Here is a 17,077-nt window from a genome sequence, read left to right as displayed (position 1 = left end):
GAAAATATTAAGACATTTTACAGCTATGTAAATAGAAAATTTGGTATCCATGAAAGAACAGGAAACTTTACTAGTGGAACACAGCAGACCTTTGAGATAAGAGTATGAAGACAGTAGAGACAACATCACAGATCCCTGGAAAAGTAAGAACTACTTTATAAAATGTGCAGGAGTTCTACTAACTATCTGGGACAAATGGAGAAAATGGCACATCTTATGCAGAAATAAATTCCACTTGGTTTAGGAGCTTAAATGTTAAACAGACATTTACTTTTTTTTAATGTAATGATATTTCTTATCATTTTAAGGTAGGAGAAGATTGTTCCAAAAGGGACTAAATATAAGGGACATGACTGATAAATCAAACTACATTAAAATTACAAGCTTCTCTTTGTGCAAAGACACCATAAAGAAACACGGTGCCATAAAAACATGGAACAAAATGGGCAAAAATATTTACAGTGATATATCAACAATTTGTCAAGGACCAGAATACAGAACATATATAGAATTCTTATGAACAAATAAGGAAAAGACAACCTCAGAAAAAAATAGACAAAAGACAGAACCTAGCATTTTACAGAAAAGGAAAGCTGAATGCTTCATAAACATGAAAAGATGATAAAACTCATACATAATTAAATTGAAAATTAGGACCAAACAAGGTACTGTTTTACTCACAATAATTGGAGATAATAACAAGTACTACTCAGTGAGTTTAAATGGCTACAATCCCCTAGGAAAATATTACCACTGTTTTATAAAGTTGAATATTTATATACCCAAGTGCCAAGAATTCCTCCTAAGTGTATATCCTTGAAAATGCTGCATATAGGCACGCGCATGTGCGCAAAGACACACACACACACACACACACACACACACACGCGCGCGCGCGTGCGCGCGCACATGAATGACTGGTGCAGCATACAAATAAGCTGTATTTTGCTGTCACAATAGATTTTTAAGCCAATATAAAAGTTAATGAACTAGACAGCCTAAACTGACGGACTGAATGAAATCCCAGAGACATTATATTGAGAGAAAAAAAAAGATATCATAAATAACATATATAGTTTTTTTTATCATTATGTCAACTTCAAAAACAAGCACAACTAAACATGGAATCATGCATATGTGATTATCATAAAATTCAAAGTGGAAGACCATAATTTTGGAATGCTGGGAAGGGGGTGGAAAACATCACTGGACACAACAGTATGGGCTGTGTTCCCATTTTAAAGCTGAATAGTGACTCACAACATTTATTTTTTCTTATAAATTATACATGCTACATACATTTTATCAGTCTCAAAGGTATAATAATTTTTCAAACATTTATTTATTTATGCATATAAGAACTGGGGTACAGGGCCTCCCCTGGTGGCTCAGCGGTTGAGCGCTGGGCTAAACCAGTTCATTCCCTGGCCGCCGGCAAGGGTCCCACAAAAAAAAAAGAACTGGGGAACAGGCCAGAAGTGCAGGGGGTAAGAGGATTCACCAGAGACAGGGTGGGGAACAGAACAGGAAGACTGATTGAAATACACTGCTAAGGGGAGCAGCAGGCGAGACAGGAGAGGTCTGCTGTGCCATGTGGGTAACTCCCTGGCCAGTCGGGGATTGAACTTGTGCTGCAGAGGCTGCAGATAGCTTCACAGTGCTGTGTTTAACCTTTTGTACCACCAGGGAGGCCCAAAGATATGATAATTTTTAAATAAAGTAAAAACCTAAATTTTAAATAGTAAAGGAAAAAAAATGATTTGAACCTCTTTCTTTTTACTGAAATATAGTTCTGCAATTGCTGATATCAACATTATAGACTATTATACACATGATATACTGCTCCCCCAAACCTCACAAGCACTTCATGAAATGTCACGTAAAGTAGAGTTTTTAGGGAGCTTTTACTTGATGGTACTAACATAATATTACTGGATTGTATCCCAGATTACAGTTCTTTTCAGAAGGAATACTTTTTTAAAAAAATTTATTTATTCATACATACAAGAACCAAGGTACAGTTCAGACACACGGGAGGGTGAGAGGATTCACCAGAGACAGAGCAGGGAGCAGAACAGGCATTCTGATGAAACACACTGCTGAGGGGAGCAGCGGACTAGACAGGAGAGGTTTGCTGGGCCATGTGGGATTCTCGCCCGCCGAGATCGGGATCAAACCCACACTGCAGAGGCTGTGGACAGCCTCACAGTGCTGAGCTCCCGCCTATGCCACCAGGGGAGACCCAGGAATAATTCTTAATGACTATCAGAATTTAAAATTCTCACCTTTTTAATAATTTCTATATTCTTAGAGCTGGAAAGAATTTAGAAATCATCTGATCCATGCCTCTCACTTTGTTGTTGAGCCAGTTGGGACTCTCAAAAGGAAAGTGTCTTTCCCAAGCACAAATATAGCGATGTGTTGGGGGGTTCCTATCTTGGGGTAGCCAAATACTTCCCCAATGAGATGAATGGCCTTGTACTGAAAGGCTGGTTTCTGAGCAGTACACATTGAGATGAGGACATGGGCGAATGAGAGACCCAGAACAGTAGCAGCAGAATCAACCACTGTGTGTGTGTGTGTGTGTCTGTTTTAGGAAGTAAAGATGAACAGGGAGAACATACTCAAAAAATACTGGAAAGAAGAAGTCATGAAGCAGGGAACAGATGGCCAAGGAATGGATACATTTAAGGGAAGTGTAAGAATCACCAATGGGATTTGTGACTTCATAGAAATCAGCACAACTTAATCAGAACATTAACCTAGGTTAGATCCCAACAACTGGATAACAAACTTATGCCATGCCTCCTTCACACGCCAGTGCCCCTGACCTAAGATGGGGCTCTACTTCTGCACACAGTGACCACCCAACGAAAGTTGGGTGAGAGAGCTGAGAGCTTGGCTCCAGCCAACTTTCAGTCTAAGCTGACAGTTGGCTTGAAAACAAAGATAATACTTTTATATTAGATCTTAACAGAATATTTATTGAGACTGCTTTTGTAATTGTAAGATACAACAAAGTATAAAATGTAGCTTATCATTTTGTCCCCCAGAGATGAATAAAAATTCACCTTGACTTCTATTAGATATAATTTTGTTCTCGTAAGTCAGAAGGAAAAAGAAAAATATCAGATGGCTTCACTTAAATGACGAATATAGGGGAACAAAATATGGGATCAGAGTGAAAATATAATAACAAAAAAAATTAACAGGCAACTATAAATCAGAAACATTCTTCAGTGGAGGGGGTGGAGAGGGATCAAAACAGGGGATGGAAAGAGCACAGGGACTATGGTGATGATGCACAGGTGAACTGCTGGTGGGAATTCTATGGGGACTACACCTGAGAGGAGAAAGCAAACATTGTACAAAAAATGAACGATGTAAAATAGATGTAAATAAATAAATTTTATTAAACTTCAAAAAGAAAAACAAGGAAGGAAATAACTGACAGCAAAAAAACCCCACAAACCTACATTAACAGTAGTATGTAAAGGTCCTGTGTTTATAGTCTGGAAACTGACTCTGAAAACAAGAAATAAGTTGTAGAGCTGCCAGCTCATTATGGCGTTCTTCACAGAGCACCGTTTCTTTTACCCTGTGACTCCTCTAAAGCTGTATTTATCTGAGTCATTACTTATAGTAGCCACTTGCCACATATAGCCACTGAGCACTAGAAATGTGGCAAGTCCTGACTGAGATGTGCCCAAAACACTCAATTTCAAAGACTTCTTATAAACAACAAAAAAAGGCAGTATAATATAAGATTGTGGACTATATTGGATTAAATAAAATATACCATTAACATTATAATTCCATCTGCTTCTTTAAAAAAAAAGAAAGATGGCTACTAGAACATTTAAAATGTCTTATGTGATCCGTATTATATATTCTATTGGACAGAGTTGTGTTACACGCCAGGATTTTCTTTATCCCAAATTCCAGTCATCCCCATTTTCACTTCTATTATCATGAAATTGCATTTGCAAATGATGCTTCTTTATGTAACTTGCACAAGTCTCTTCTCTTAACATTCAGTCCGGTGCCTCAGTTAATCAGCAGGAAAACTGCTGCAAATCTACCCATGTTTCCAAGCGCACAGATGACTTGTAAAACTTCACAGTATTAGCAACATTGCCACCTACTGATGGCAGAAGATTTACCATACTCAGAAAGCCATGAACTGTCAACCTTTTTCTTCAACTTTTTTTTTTCTTCAGCTTTTGCTGTCTTGTTCAGTTTTGCACCATAAAAGCAACTGTGAAAAAGGCTAGAAAAACGAGTAGTATTTGCATAATAAACCATTATGTGTCAGGTGCAGTAAGAAAAAAACAGTAAATCCATAAAGGAAATCCAAAAGAACTCGGTAGATATTCTTAGCATTTGTCTGGCTAGGCAGTTTCTGCATAGCTTTTCATTCCACATTTTTGCCAAACCAAAGAAAGCTACCATACAAGACTGCTTCATGACTTCCAAAGTTATATATCCAGTAAGTAAACAAAGAAAATATTTTAGAGAGAAATGAATCACAAGAGTAGTTTTAGTATTTAAACACCTGGCAGTTAACTAATTAATACATTTAGCAAATATTTGGAGGCCTCTGAGTTCAAGGACACCCTACAATCATTTACTAAATCCCTAAGACACTATCCTAGACATCTTGTATATATTTTTTAAAAAGTACAAGTTAACCTCTCAAAAGCAACTGCCACAACATCCCCAGGATATTTCACATGAGAATTGGGCAAAATACAAGTTTTGTTTCCTCCATGTTTCAGACTCTGAGAAATGTTCTTAAAACTTAGGTCATAATGGACACAACCTACTCCAAATGTTAAGGTCTGGAAAAAAATCTCCAAATGATGGGGTCTCCTTGGTGATGAAAGGGTTTAAGTCTCAGCACTATCAAGCTGTTGGCAGCCACTGCAGCATGAGTTCGATCCCTGATCAGGGAGTTAACCCACATGGCACAGCAGACCTCTCCTGTCTCACCTGCTGCTCCCCTCAGCAGTGTATTTCAGTCAATCTGCCTGTTCTGCTCCCCACTCTGTCTCCGGTGAATCCTCTCTCACACACACACCCCACACACTTCTGGTTTGCACCACAGTTCTTGTATGCATAAATAAATTAAAATAAATCTTAAAAAAAAAGAATCACCAAATGAGTTTGTTGTAAAAATGAAACCCAGATATTCTTACTTGAAGTAGTATTTTCCTAAATTTTAAAATTTTTATTATAACAATGGAAATGTTTCATGGACCTTCCCACCCTAGATATAGTAATAGGACACAGACTGTGAAATCCCTGAGGAGGATCACAAGATCAGCCAGATCCTCAAAAATGCTTCCATTGCTGCATGAAGCCAGGTCAAGGAGAGGTGTATCAGAAATGTTAACCCAAAGCCTGAATTACTGTTCCTGGAGCTCCAGATATTACTCAGGTTACATAATTGTGAAGCAGTACTTAATAACTCCAGACCTTAAAGTAGCAAAGTTTTATTTATCACTGATATGAATGTCCATCTTGGGAACCAGCTCCTCAACCTCCTTGCCCAGGAACATTGGCACCACCACCTAAAATGCAGCCAAATATCACTGTAAAGAAAAGGGGGAAAGCAGGGTGTTGCAGGTGAAATCATCCATGTGTGCACTTCTGTTCACAATTTCATTGGTCAAAGTCAGTCATGTCACCATAACTTCAGGGGGCTGGAGAAGTACAGTCCTGCTGGTTGTATTTCTGGAGGAGATAAACTGGTTAGAGCAGTGAACAGCAGCAATACTCACATCCATCTACCTTGTGTTGTCTATTACATGAAAGCTCCTGATAGTGTTGTTCAGTCTCAGATGGTTTTCTGTTAGCTACAACCACAGCCTCATTAACTGAGACACCAGACACCAAAAACTAATTTCCTAAATGAAGTCTTTATCCAGTAAAACATCCTTCCAATATGAAGATTCTGTAAGACATTCCCAGATGAATAAAATTGGAAGAATTGGTTATTAGCAAATCAGTTTTGCCAAAAATGAAAGAATATTAGACTGTAACTCAAATCCACATGAAAAGAATCAAGAGCTCTGGTAATGTCATTACTTAGGTATACATAAAAGACAGTATAAATCTATTTTTTGTTTGCAACTCTTTCTCATGTCTTATTTAAAATATAATTATACAAAGCAATAAAAATAAATCTGTTGATAAGCACCAAATGTATAAATTGTTATTTATGTGACAATAACAGTGCAATAACAAAAAATAGGGTTGGAATTATAGAGAGGCAAAGTTTTTGTATGCTACTGTAAAATAGGTATTAATCCAAACTAAAGTATTAAAATGAAGATGTTAATTGTAATCCCCAAAACAATCACTAAGGAAATAAATGAAAATATACATACAAAATGAAACAATAAGAGAAATTGCCACATACAAAATATCTACTTAACACAAAAGAAGGCAGTAATAGAAGAATAAAATGCAAAAAAAAAAAAAAATAGAAAACATAGCAAAATGGTAGAAATAAATCCTACCTTATTGGTAACTACAATAAGTAATGGGCAGAATGGATTTTTAAAACCATCCAACTACATACACTTTCTACAAGATACACATTTTCTATTCAAAGATACAAATAGGTTGAAAGTAAAAATGTGGGGAGAAATGTACCATGCAAACAGTAACCAAGAGATAAAAAGACTATGCTATGCTAACACCAAACAAAATAAACCCTAAGAGAAAAATTATTCTTAGAGACAAAGGAGGATATTTTATAATGAAAGAGAACCAATTCATCAGGAAGATAAAAATTATAAACTTATACACACCTAACAATTGACTCCCCAAATTTAAGTCACAAGCACTGACAGAACTGAAGAGAAAAATAGGCAATCGAATAATAGTTGAAGATTTCAATATTCCGTTTTCAGTAGTGATTAAGACACTAAACAAGTGTCCTAATCATAAGCAAGACGAGAAAAACTAGAATTGTTGATACTGAAGATCACATGGATTATTGGAAACTGGAACTCAATATAATAAACAGAACAGTTTCTACTAATCTGTAAGGGCCACATTTCAAGGTCCCCAGTGAATGCCTGAAACTACTGATAGCTTTGAACTCTATATATACTTATTGTTTTCATTGACGTGTATTTCATTTCATATATTCTATGATAAAGATTAATTCACAAATTAAGCACCAAAAGAGATAAGCAACAATAAATATTAAATAAAAAATAAAACATCAGAATGCAAATGGGTAACTGAAGCTGTGAAAAAGGAAGCTGAGGACAAAAGGGGTCTTCTTAGATCGCATCATAAAACAAAGGACTATGAGATTATAACAATAGGAGTTTGGAAAAACTGATTGATATGAGTAAGCTATTTAATTAAAACTTCAAAAAAAGCAGGGCCTTCCTGGTTGCGCAAGGAGTTAAGCACCTCACTATGAAGCAATCCACAGCCTCTGTAGCTGTGGATTCAATTCTCGGCCAGACAGGGAGCAACCCACATGGCACAGTAGACCTCTCCTGACTTGCCTGTTGCTCCTCTCAGCAGTGTATTTCAGTCAGTCGGCCTGTTCTGCTCCCCACTCTGTCTCTGGTGAATCCTCTCACCCCCTGCATCTCTGGCCTGTACCCCAGTTCTTGTATGCATAAATAAATAAATCTTTAAAAAAAAAACTTAAAGCAAACAAAATATAGACTAGGTGGACTGATAAAGGTAAAATTATCTATGCACTTAAAAATCACATCAAAAACCTCAAAACTAAGAACACTTTATAGCAACTAGAAAAAGAAACAGAGAGAAACAAATGTTACTGAGGATACTTCAAAATCCTTCTTGCGCTCCTTCAAGAAAAGGAGCACAATGAATTTTCATCAAATATCCAATTTAGAGTGAATTTTCCCTATAAAGACAGAGGCTAGTATTTCCAAAGTAGGTGAAAAATATCAGTCATAAATGTGAAGAGCTGGACAGCTGTAGAATACAAGCCAAATACTTTTCAGAAAATTTTGAAAGAACAATCTATTCTCAAAATCAGCTTCTATCCTATGAACGAAAAATTTATAAGTGGCTGAAGGCTCTACTGACTGAAAGAAATTTCAATAACTTAAAAAGAAAATGCATATATTAATGAAAAAGCATTAAGCATTTTGAAAGCACATTTATATTCTGATGTTTTATTTATTTTTTTAATTTATTTTTTACATCATTGTTCACTTCTAACCAATATTTGCTTCCCCCTCAGGTGTAGTCCCCATAGAGTTTCCTTCCCCAATGCACCCGTGCACCATCACCTCAGTCCCCTGTGCTCCTCCCTCCCACCCTCTGATCCCTCTCCCTCCTCCTCCCCTGCAGTAGGTCTCTGATTTATAATTGTCTGCTTTTGCTTTGTTGTGTTTTGTACTGTTATTCTTTTTTTACACTGATGTCTTATTTGGTTCCCCTATATTCCCTGCTATAAGTTAAACCATCCGATATTTTTCTTTTTCCTTCTGACTTATTTCACCGAGTAAAATTCCTTCTAGCTGATGTTTTAAATGGGGCATTTGCAGAGACCAAAGAGGACCACAAATGAACCCTCTGGATGAAATAAGATTCCTAAAAAGAAAAGCATCAGACTGTGATAACGAGAGGATCCAGGTTCCAGTGCCCCTGAGGACCAGATGCCACCAGCCACATACCCTCGCCCCCAGGTCAGCATGACAGGACCTGTGTCACCTCCAGGCTGTCACAGTAGATCCTCTGTTAGAGCAAGACAGAGCTGATCCTGGTGCTCCTTAGGTGGTAGGTGCTCCTTTGGCCCAGCCCTCCCACCAAAATCAGCACTTCAAGGCCAGGCTCTAGTTCTCCTATGAGAAGGAGTTTAAAGGAGTCTCAGGGTCTGGTACCTCAGAAAAGGACCACCTTACTCTACAAAAATGAGGACAGAATCCTTTCTGCTGAGGGACTTCCCTGAAGCTGCATACCTTCCGCTGGCAAACGTCTGTATATCAAGAACTAAGTAAGTGATATTAAGTAATATATAAGTAATCAAAAGCAATATAGCAATGGTATATGAATAGATCAGTGGAATAAGAGATAGTGCCCAGAATATACCCAAGTCTATGTAAGAACATAATATACAATAAAAGCGATACCATAAACCAGTAAGAAAAGACCGAATTATTTCTTAATTGGTGCTTAGAAAGCAGTTAATTATATGGAGATCCCTACTTAATAATAACACAAGCAGAGATGAACTCCAGATGACTTAATGGCATAAACATGAAAGTTTAAACTATAAACTTAATAGCAGGAGAAGGAGAATATCTTTGTGACTTGTGACATGGGAAGGACTGCGTCCTACAAACTAATAAGAAAAAGCTGCCAACTCATTTTAAAAATGGGCAATGGCTCTAAAGAGCTAATTTTCTAGAATAAGAAACTCAAAAGGCTAACAAACATGTAAAGAGATGCTCAGACTCATTAATTATCCAGGGAGAAGCAAATCACAACAAGAATGAGATTACACTTTATACCTATTAGGCTTGGCAAAACTTCGAAGGCTGGAAAATGCCAAGGGCTGGCAGGAACACAGAGATATGCACTGTGGTGGAAGCGAGACTAACAGAGACGTTCTAAAGGGTAATTGGTCAAATTACGTGCAGGCATGTATTCGGCTCCATCAGTTCCACTTCTGTGTATGCAAACAGACATGTACCAGACATATATGATAGTGCTCTCTGCAATAAAATTTGCAATGCACCAGAGAAGAACTTGAGGCAAGGAATACCGAAAAATCATTACAATCATGGGCTAGATATATATAGTAGCATGAATGAGTCTTGCAACTGTCAGTGATTAAAGGGAAATAAGGATGCAGTACAGAATACCATTTACATTAAAGTGACAGTACACAGGTTGTAACACTTGAAAATAAACAAAAAATGCATATGAAACACAGCAGAAGGGTTATTCAATGGCATAAGTAGGAAGCAGGGCAAATAGGAATGGGACAAAAAGCAATGGCTGAGGGCCTCCCGGTGGCGCAGCGGTTGAGCGCTGGGTTGCAAAGCTGCCCGCACGTTCTGTAGCGGCAGTTTGATCCCAGGCCCCCACGAGGGTCCCACATGGTGTGTAGACCTCTCCTGCCACCCACTGCTCCCCTCAGCAGTGTACTTCATCACTCTGCCTGTTCTACCTCCGCTCTGGCTCTGGTGAATTCTCTCACCCTCCAGCGCCTCTGACTGTACCCAGTGCTTGTATAAATAAATAAATAAATCTTTAAAAAAAAAAAAAAAGCAGTGGCTGAAACCAGCGACAAGCCTAGCACAGGGCAATGAGAATAATGTCTCATGAACTGAGAAGTTTCATCCATTCAACTTTAATTAACACCTGGGGATTTTTATAAAAAGCACTACAGTGCAAAGTACAATTCCACTACACTGCAATGTATTTTCATACAATTCCCCAAAGCTGTTAAACCCAGTGCTTTCATCATTTAAAAGGATAATGTCAGCAATTTATGAAATTGCTCTGTTAAGTCAACTGTTTTGAGACTCTAATTATATCTCTGTGTATAAATACACAATGAAATACAGTAAAAGACAGTTATGCAAAGGAAACAGATTTATTGATTCACTGGGCTACAAAGTATTTGGACCTAAAAGCAAAAGTCAGATGCATAAGTAATAGCACAGCTGCCGCATTTGGCTGCACGACCAACATGAGGTTGTAAGGTTGGAAAGGGATTTTTTTAAACATTGCCAAACAAGACTGTGTTCTTTCATTTTGTAGGATTTGCTTTGGGAACATAGTCTGGGATTCTGAAATATAGAGCCACCCATATACCTTGGTCATAAATCTTTTAGTACTGAGAGATGAGGAACACAGTTATACTGATGCGGAGGTGCGTGCTTTGGTGCTACTGATATTTCAGAGTGTAAGTGGCCTAGAAGATTGGGGTAGGAGGAGCGTTAGTGACAAAAGATCTGTAGGGTGGGCTTTGCTCAGACCCATACACATCCTGCAGTTGCCTGGATATCTGCAGAAATCCTTATGAGAGGACTGAGAAATCCATCTTCCTTCATTGAGTCATTTACCTTCAAATCTTTAGTTATTCCACCCAACCACCAAAGGAAAAACAGAAACAAAGGAAAGTCTCTTGCCCTTCTTTATACATTCCCAAAATCTTCCTCCAGTTTAGCCAAACCCCTTCCCTTTTTTTGCAGAAAGACAAAGTTCTTTTTGCTAGCTTCCTGCCTACATCAGCATTTCCATCTCTGTAGCACAACAAATAACATTTTCCTATGTTATGGAAGTATTGTGACCAATCAAGAAATTGTATAAGATGTGATGTTTACCAACATGTATCCTAATCTAAATATCTGACATTCAGAAATTTTAAAGACATTAAAAAGAAGCTATCAGAAGTTCAAAATGGAGCTTAGAGATAATTTAGGCAATTCATCTGAAGTATAAAATTTCATGAGATAAGTAATATATTCTCTGTATTTGTCTCTCCATTCTACTTAGTGATTTTACTTTTACTTAGTCATGATGGAGAGTACAAATACAAAAACGCACTGATTCTGTAATATTCTAGTGCAAAATGTCTCTTCTTTAAAGTCTAAAAGCTTTATAGAACACTATGTTGTAAGCAAGGATGCTGGTTTATAAAAGAATCAGCAATTTGCAACACCAACTGTAACGGGGAGAAAGGCAAATCTTTACCTATTAGATTTGTTTGCCAGGAAAAATGCTGTCTCACTAGTGTGAACAATGACCACTTTATAATCTCTTTTTGCCCCAGCTTGTAGGTTGATCAAAACTAAATTCTGTTGCAATTTAACTCATCTTGGGCCCTGGTACCTTCAACTTCCTTTTCTCTTTGTAGCAAAGACCCCTGCATGAGCTTTGGGTAGACTTCATTTTAGATTTCAAGTATACCTAGGGAACCAAGAGGAAAAAGTCATGAAGGATGTAGTTACAAGAATAGGTGGTTTTGAGAAATAAACAGAGACCATTTAGCTTTGTCCCAGGTGTATCCTCTGACCCTATGGATTTCCCTTGAGTATGAATATTGTGGACAGTGGGTAATTTTCCAATTCTATCATTTATGCATTCCAATGAATTTTGATGAGACATGTATCACAGGAAAAGAGGAAAAACTGAATTTGAAAAATTTGTACTTATTAACAAACTATTTTTAGCATACTGAAAATCAAATATTTTGAGAAAATGTATGCACAATGTTCTTTATAAAGTGACTTTTTATTTTAGGTGTATAAGAGATACTTTGAATGGATCTAATTCTACCTTATTACACTTTTAGTTCATAATTGGAATTTTGCAAAATTTCTAAAAAGTTACACCACTAAATTTAGGTAACTTTCATCTGTCTCGTCTTTTCATCAAAGAGAAAATACAGAATTATATTATCTTAATTGACCTATCATATGGAATTCCATTTAAAATTATAATAACCTATTTCAAATATAAGCCTTCATCATAAAATTTTTGTCTATGTGTGATGCTGAGATTTTTGTAAATGGTTTACAAAATACGTTTAAAAATATTCTTGTCCCCCGGAGTGAGTAAAATTGAAGTTAATAAATAGGTTGTTCTATTAACATTCGATAAATATACCAGCTGAAAAAGAAAATAGCATATCTACACTAAGAAAATAGCATATTTACATTCACCAACATTAATGTTTGTGGTGAAGATTTATATAGAGTTGCCCCCCCTTATCCATGGTTTCATTTTCTGAGAGCCAAAAATATTACATACAATAACTGAGGTCAACCGAAGTCCAAAAATAATACATACAATAAGATCAAGAGGTTCACATAAATTCACATAACCTTTACTACAGTATATTGTTATAATTTATTTTATTATTACTTATTATTGTAACTCTTTTACAGTATCTAATTTATTAAGCTTTGTCCTAAGTATTTATGTATAGAGAAAAACATAGTATATACAGGATTCAGCACCTCTGGTGATTTCAGACATCCACTGGATGTCTTAGAGCATAGCCCTGTGAATATAGGGGGACTGAATATATTGCATTCTATTAGGTTGATAAGGAAAAGAAGTGGGGGGGGACATGAGATTTAGCTTCTATTTTGCTAATTTGGATACTCCTGCTTAAACTATTCAATCTATTTTTACTAGGAGGGTGTATTTTTGTTTCTGAGGATTTTTGAGAGCTCTGAGGTAGTTGAGGAACATGTATAGGAGCTGGGATGAGGACCCAGGTGGACAATATATGCAGCAAATCTATTGCTGAGGGAAGGTCTCTATACCCTCTAGGGCTCTTAGCCTGCAGTTCCTCATGGTCCCCTCTGGGTTGGTGTGAGACACCTTCTGGGCAAAAAATGGCAGGATAGTTTTGTTTCAAGAATGTGGATAAGGGCCTTCCTGGGGCACATGGGGTTAAAACGCAACCTATGAAGCTATCCGAAGCCTCTGCAGCATGAGTTTGATCCCCCGGCCAGCCAGGGAGCAACCCAGATGGCTCAGCAAACCTCTCCTGAGCCTGCTGCTCCCCTCGGCAGTGTATTTCAGTAGATCTGCCTGTTCTGCTCCCCACTCTGTCTCTGGTGAATCCTCTCACGCCCTCCCCCCACACCTCTGGCCTGTACCCCAATTCTTGTATGCATAAATAAATAAATCTTTAAAAAAAAAAAAAGAATGTGGACTTCCTCCATGAAAGCTTGAGGCTGGACGCTACCTAATCCGGACAATGTAAGCATGACAGACATTTGTAGCAATAAGAACTGTGGCCTTGTAGGCAGCAGTGTTGGCATCCATGCAGGCGGGATGAGGGGTGAGGGAAAGATTTCTCAAAGTCCAGGTGGAGCGGTGAGAAGCCTACAGGGGCTACACTTAAAGTAATGTGCAGCCCCCATCCAAAGGCAGTCTCATATTTATTAGCATTGAATACAAAGGTGGGGCAAGTATACAGGGAGTGTACTTGCCTGGGTGATGCAATTACTGCAATTACAAATGTAAACTAGGGTGGAGTAACCAGGGGCTATTGCCTTGGGGGGGGCTCCATTGTTCCTGTCAGTCTAAGCATATTATCTCTATACTAATATCTGCCTGCTGTTCACAGCAGATACTGGTTTTCCAGTATGTTCCTCATATCAGGACTTTTGCCCTTGGTGAGAGGCCCCCTGCCTGACCTTACACCACGCTGACAAACAGGAACTCTGGGCACCAAGACAATATCCCCAAGAATAAGGAGGGCTGGGGATTCCATAAAGAATAGCAAGAACATAGGATGCATTTTTAGAAGTGAGAAGAAAAAGTTATTCAAAGTTATGCACAGTTTGATGATTCCTCCTGGTTTTGGAAGGTTGTGAAAGAACAAACCTAGGAAGTTCCACAATCTACTCTGCTCAAACTGTGTTTAAAAGCCTTCATTTGGAAATAATCTCATTCACTTTATTAGTCATGCAAAATACGATTTTCTTGGTTTCGGATCACAACTCAAATTTGCAAATTTGTTTTAATGATTTTAGATGCCATTATTTTTTCTTATCAATCTATCAATAAGTTGTCAGAAAAATTAGAGTTTTAAACTTACTTTTATGTGGACAATTTTAATTTCCTCCAATCTTGTATCAGCGAGAGATTTCCTTGTCTGACCTCTTCGGTGTCCAAATTTACACTTATTTCTCATCACTTGCTCATCATCTTCTATGGGTCTTCGGACATATTTAAAGCGATCTTTGAGGGCTCGTTTCCATAAAAACTATAATATTACAAAACAGGACACTTAATCTTCAAGGAGATTGGATTGGATAATCCTCTACAAACAATAAAATCTTTATTTGTCTATCACTCCTGGTCTTGAAATTACCTTCACGTCACAGTAAATAAATAACCTATTTACCTTCCACTTAGAATTACAATAACCTTGTGATAATCCTATAAAATTACAACCCCTAAATTATAACTAAGGAAACAGAGTCAGAGAAATAAAAATATTTTCCCAAAGTCATAGCTATTGAGTAAACCTGCTGACTCATGAATCTAGATTTTCTAAATCCCCAAATTGGATATTTTCACTATACTCTGCTCTTTCCACAACACTATTTCACTTTCCTCATAGGTTCTAGAAAAGAACTGATAGTGGCTTATGCATATCTGGCTGATACATCTTCTTTAAACATTTTTTTTTTCTGTCTTTAACTTTCACTTATGGCTTTCATTCCCCAAATATTTGTGGAGCATCTACTGTTTCAAACACAGAAAAGATCAGATATCTACCCTGGGAGGGTGGAGGGTGTGTACAGACCTAGATTTTAGTCTTAGAGGCCCAAGTAATTTTAATGTAGAGTAAAACGTGTAATAATAGAAAAACAGAAAGCATTGTCTTACATCGCATTAGGAGACCACAGAAGCCTTCCTGTAAGAGGTGCCTTTAAGTTGAGACTTACGTCTAAGGATTAGGGGAATGGGTGATGGAAGGGGATGGAGATGGCATTAGGAATTCTAGGTGAGTGGGTGGACAGACAGATAAAGAAGCTTATGCAATGGAGAAAAGGCAATCTGCACTATTTGGCGAATGGTCAAGAACTGTGCTTAAATGGCATATAGAGTTCAGGTTGAGGAATGATCAAGACTGGGTAGAAAAGAAGGCAGAAGAGAAGCCAGGCCAATCCAGAAGGGCTTGAAGCAGAGCTTTCCAGACATGTCTCTGTAGCCAGAATCTCACAGGGAACATTTGCCTTCGGTCTTCCCTCTACAGCAAGGATTCCTAAGCAATTCACTAAAACCCACCTTCAGAGTCTCTGATTCAATAGGTCAAGGATAGGGCTAAGAATGTGCATTTCTTACAAGTTTCTAGGTAATGCTTATTTTTCTGGCTTAGACTTAAGAAATTCTGATTTAGCAGGTCTAATGGAACCCAGATGTCTATATTTTTTAAAGCCTTATAGATAATTTGTCTGCAGAGTCATATTAGGAATCATTCCCAAGCCACATTGACAGGGTCAATGGTCAGATTTCTGCTCTGCAAGTGTATGTCTGGCTTGGGAAGTGTTTGGGAGACCAGAGACATGGACAACATCTGGGCTTCTTTCTCAAGATGTTCCCAACATGTCCTCCCTAAGCTGAGCTTTTGGTTTGGGCCTGAAACGTTCTCTCCCTCTTTTGCTCCACCGTGCTGGCATGCAGTTAGCTCTTACTCTGCCTCCAGATCTCAGTTCAGACATCATGTCCTTCGGGAAGTCCTTTCTGGTCTCCCAAACAGCTCATTTCCCTCGGTTACTGGCTCTCACTTTTCCTTGTCAATACTTATCACACTGAATTTGCCTTCTTAAGTTTGGTGTTTCTGTTTCTGTTCTGTTCTTTTTACTGCTTTCCCCACCCACCCCTTCCTTTCCATTCCACTAGGCTGTAAGTACATGAAGACATGTTCATGTCTGTTTTGCTCAAGCCTAGTCCAGTTTTTCATGCATCTTGGAAATTATAAATATTGACATTTTCTCAGTCCTCTGTGAGATGAGGGGTCCAGGAGTGGAAGCAATAGAATAGAAGCAAGACACTGAATCCTATTCTTTCTTAGTGAGTAACTTACTCTGGAGAATGACTCAGCACTTTTTAAAGCCTGAAGCTCAAGGCTCATCATTGTCCCTGAAATGCTTAAACAGGGCAGGAAAGGGAAATAACATTTGTAGTCAGGCAAACTCCTAGTCTTGGCCATGAGAGAGGGTGGTCTGGCATTGGGTGACTTGTGCACATTTTATGAGTTCTGCTTTCTCACAGGCAAATGGGGATGCCACTGAGATAAAATTAGTCAAGTGTTTGGCATTTAGATTTTGCCATGACTATTTCACTGGCTTAGGCACCAATAGATTATTTTCTACCCTTCAGAAAGCACTGTGCCTTAGGTTGGGAAGACCCAATGTCTAGAACTAGCTCTAGTGTGTATTAGCCAAAAAATTTTAACAAATAACCTCTTAATATCAGTTTCCTAAACTACAAAATGCAATAGTAAAGGTCAGTTCTGTCAAAAAATAATAAAACTGTACTGAGTTTTTGAAAGACTCAAATGAATAGCTACTCCCGGAAGAAATTT

The 17,077-nt window shown here is 37.9% G+C and overlaps 1 protein-coding gene across 1 annotated transcript in view; it reads right to left on the bottom strand.

The window, feature by feature from the left end:
• Positions 1–17,077, bottom strand: part of SAMD3 (sterile alpha motif domain containing 3) — a gene marked incomplete at its 3' end in the record, with an annotated part of 50,985 nt that overhangs the window by 9,691 nt on the left and 24,217 nt on the right. The window contains exon 6 of the mRNA XM_084228680.1: positions 14,579–14,746. Coding sequence (XP_084084806.1) covers positions 14,579–14,746 — 168 coding nt within the window. The remainder of the gene's footprint in view (positions 1–14,578; positions 14,747–17,077) is intronic.

This window comes from Talpa europaea, assembly GCF_964194135.1.
Source record: "Talpa europaea genome assembly, chromosome: 2".
NCBI classification, from domain to species: domain Eukaryota; kingdom Metazoa; phylum Chordata; class Mammalia; order Eulipotyphla; family Talpidae; genus Talpa; species Talpa europaea.
This window is presented reverse-complemented; position numbering and strand designations above follow the sequence as displayed.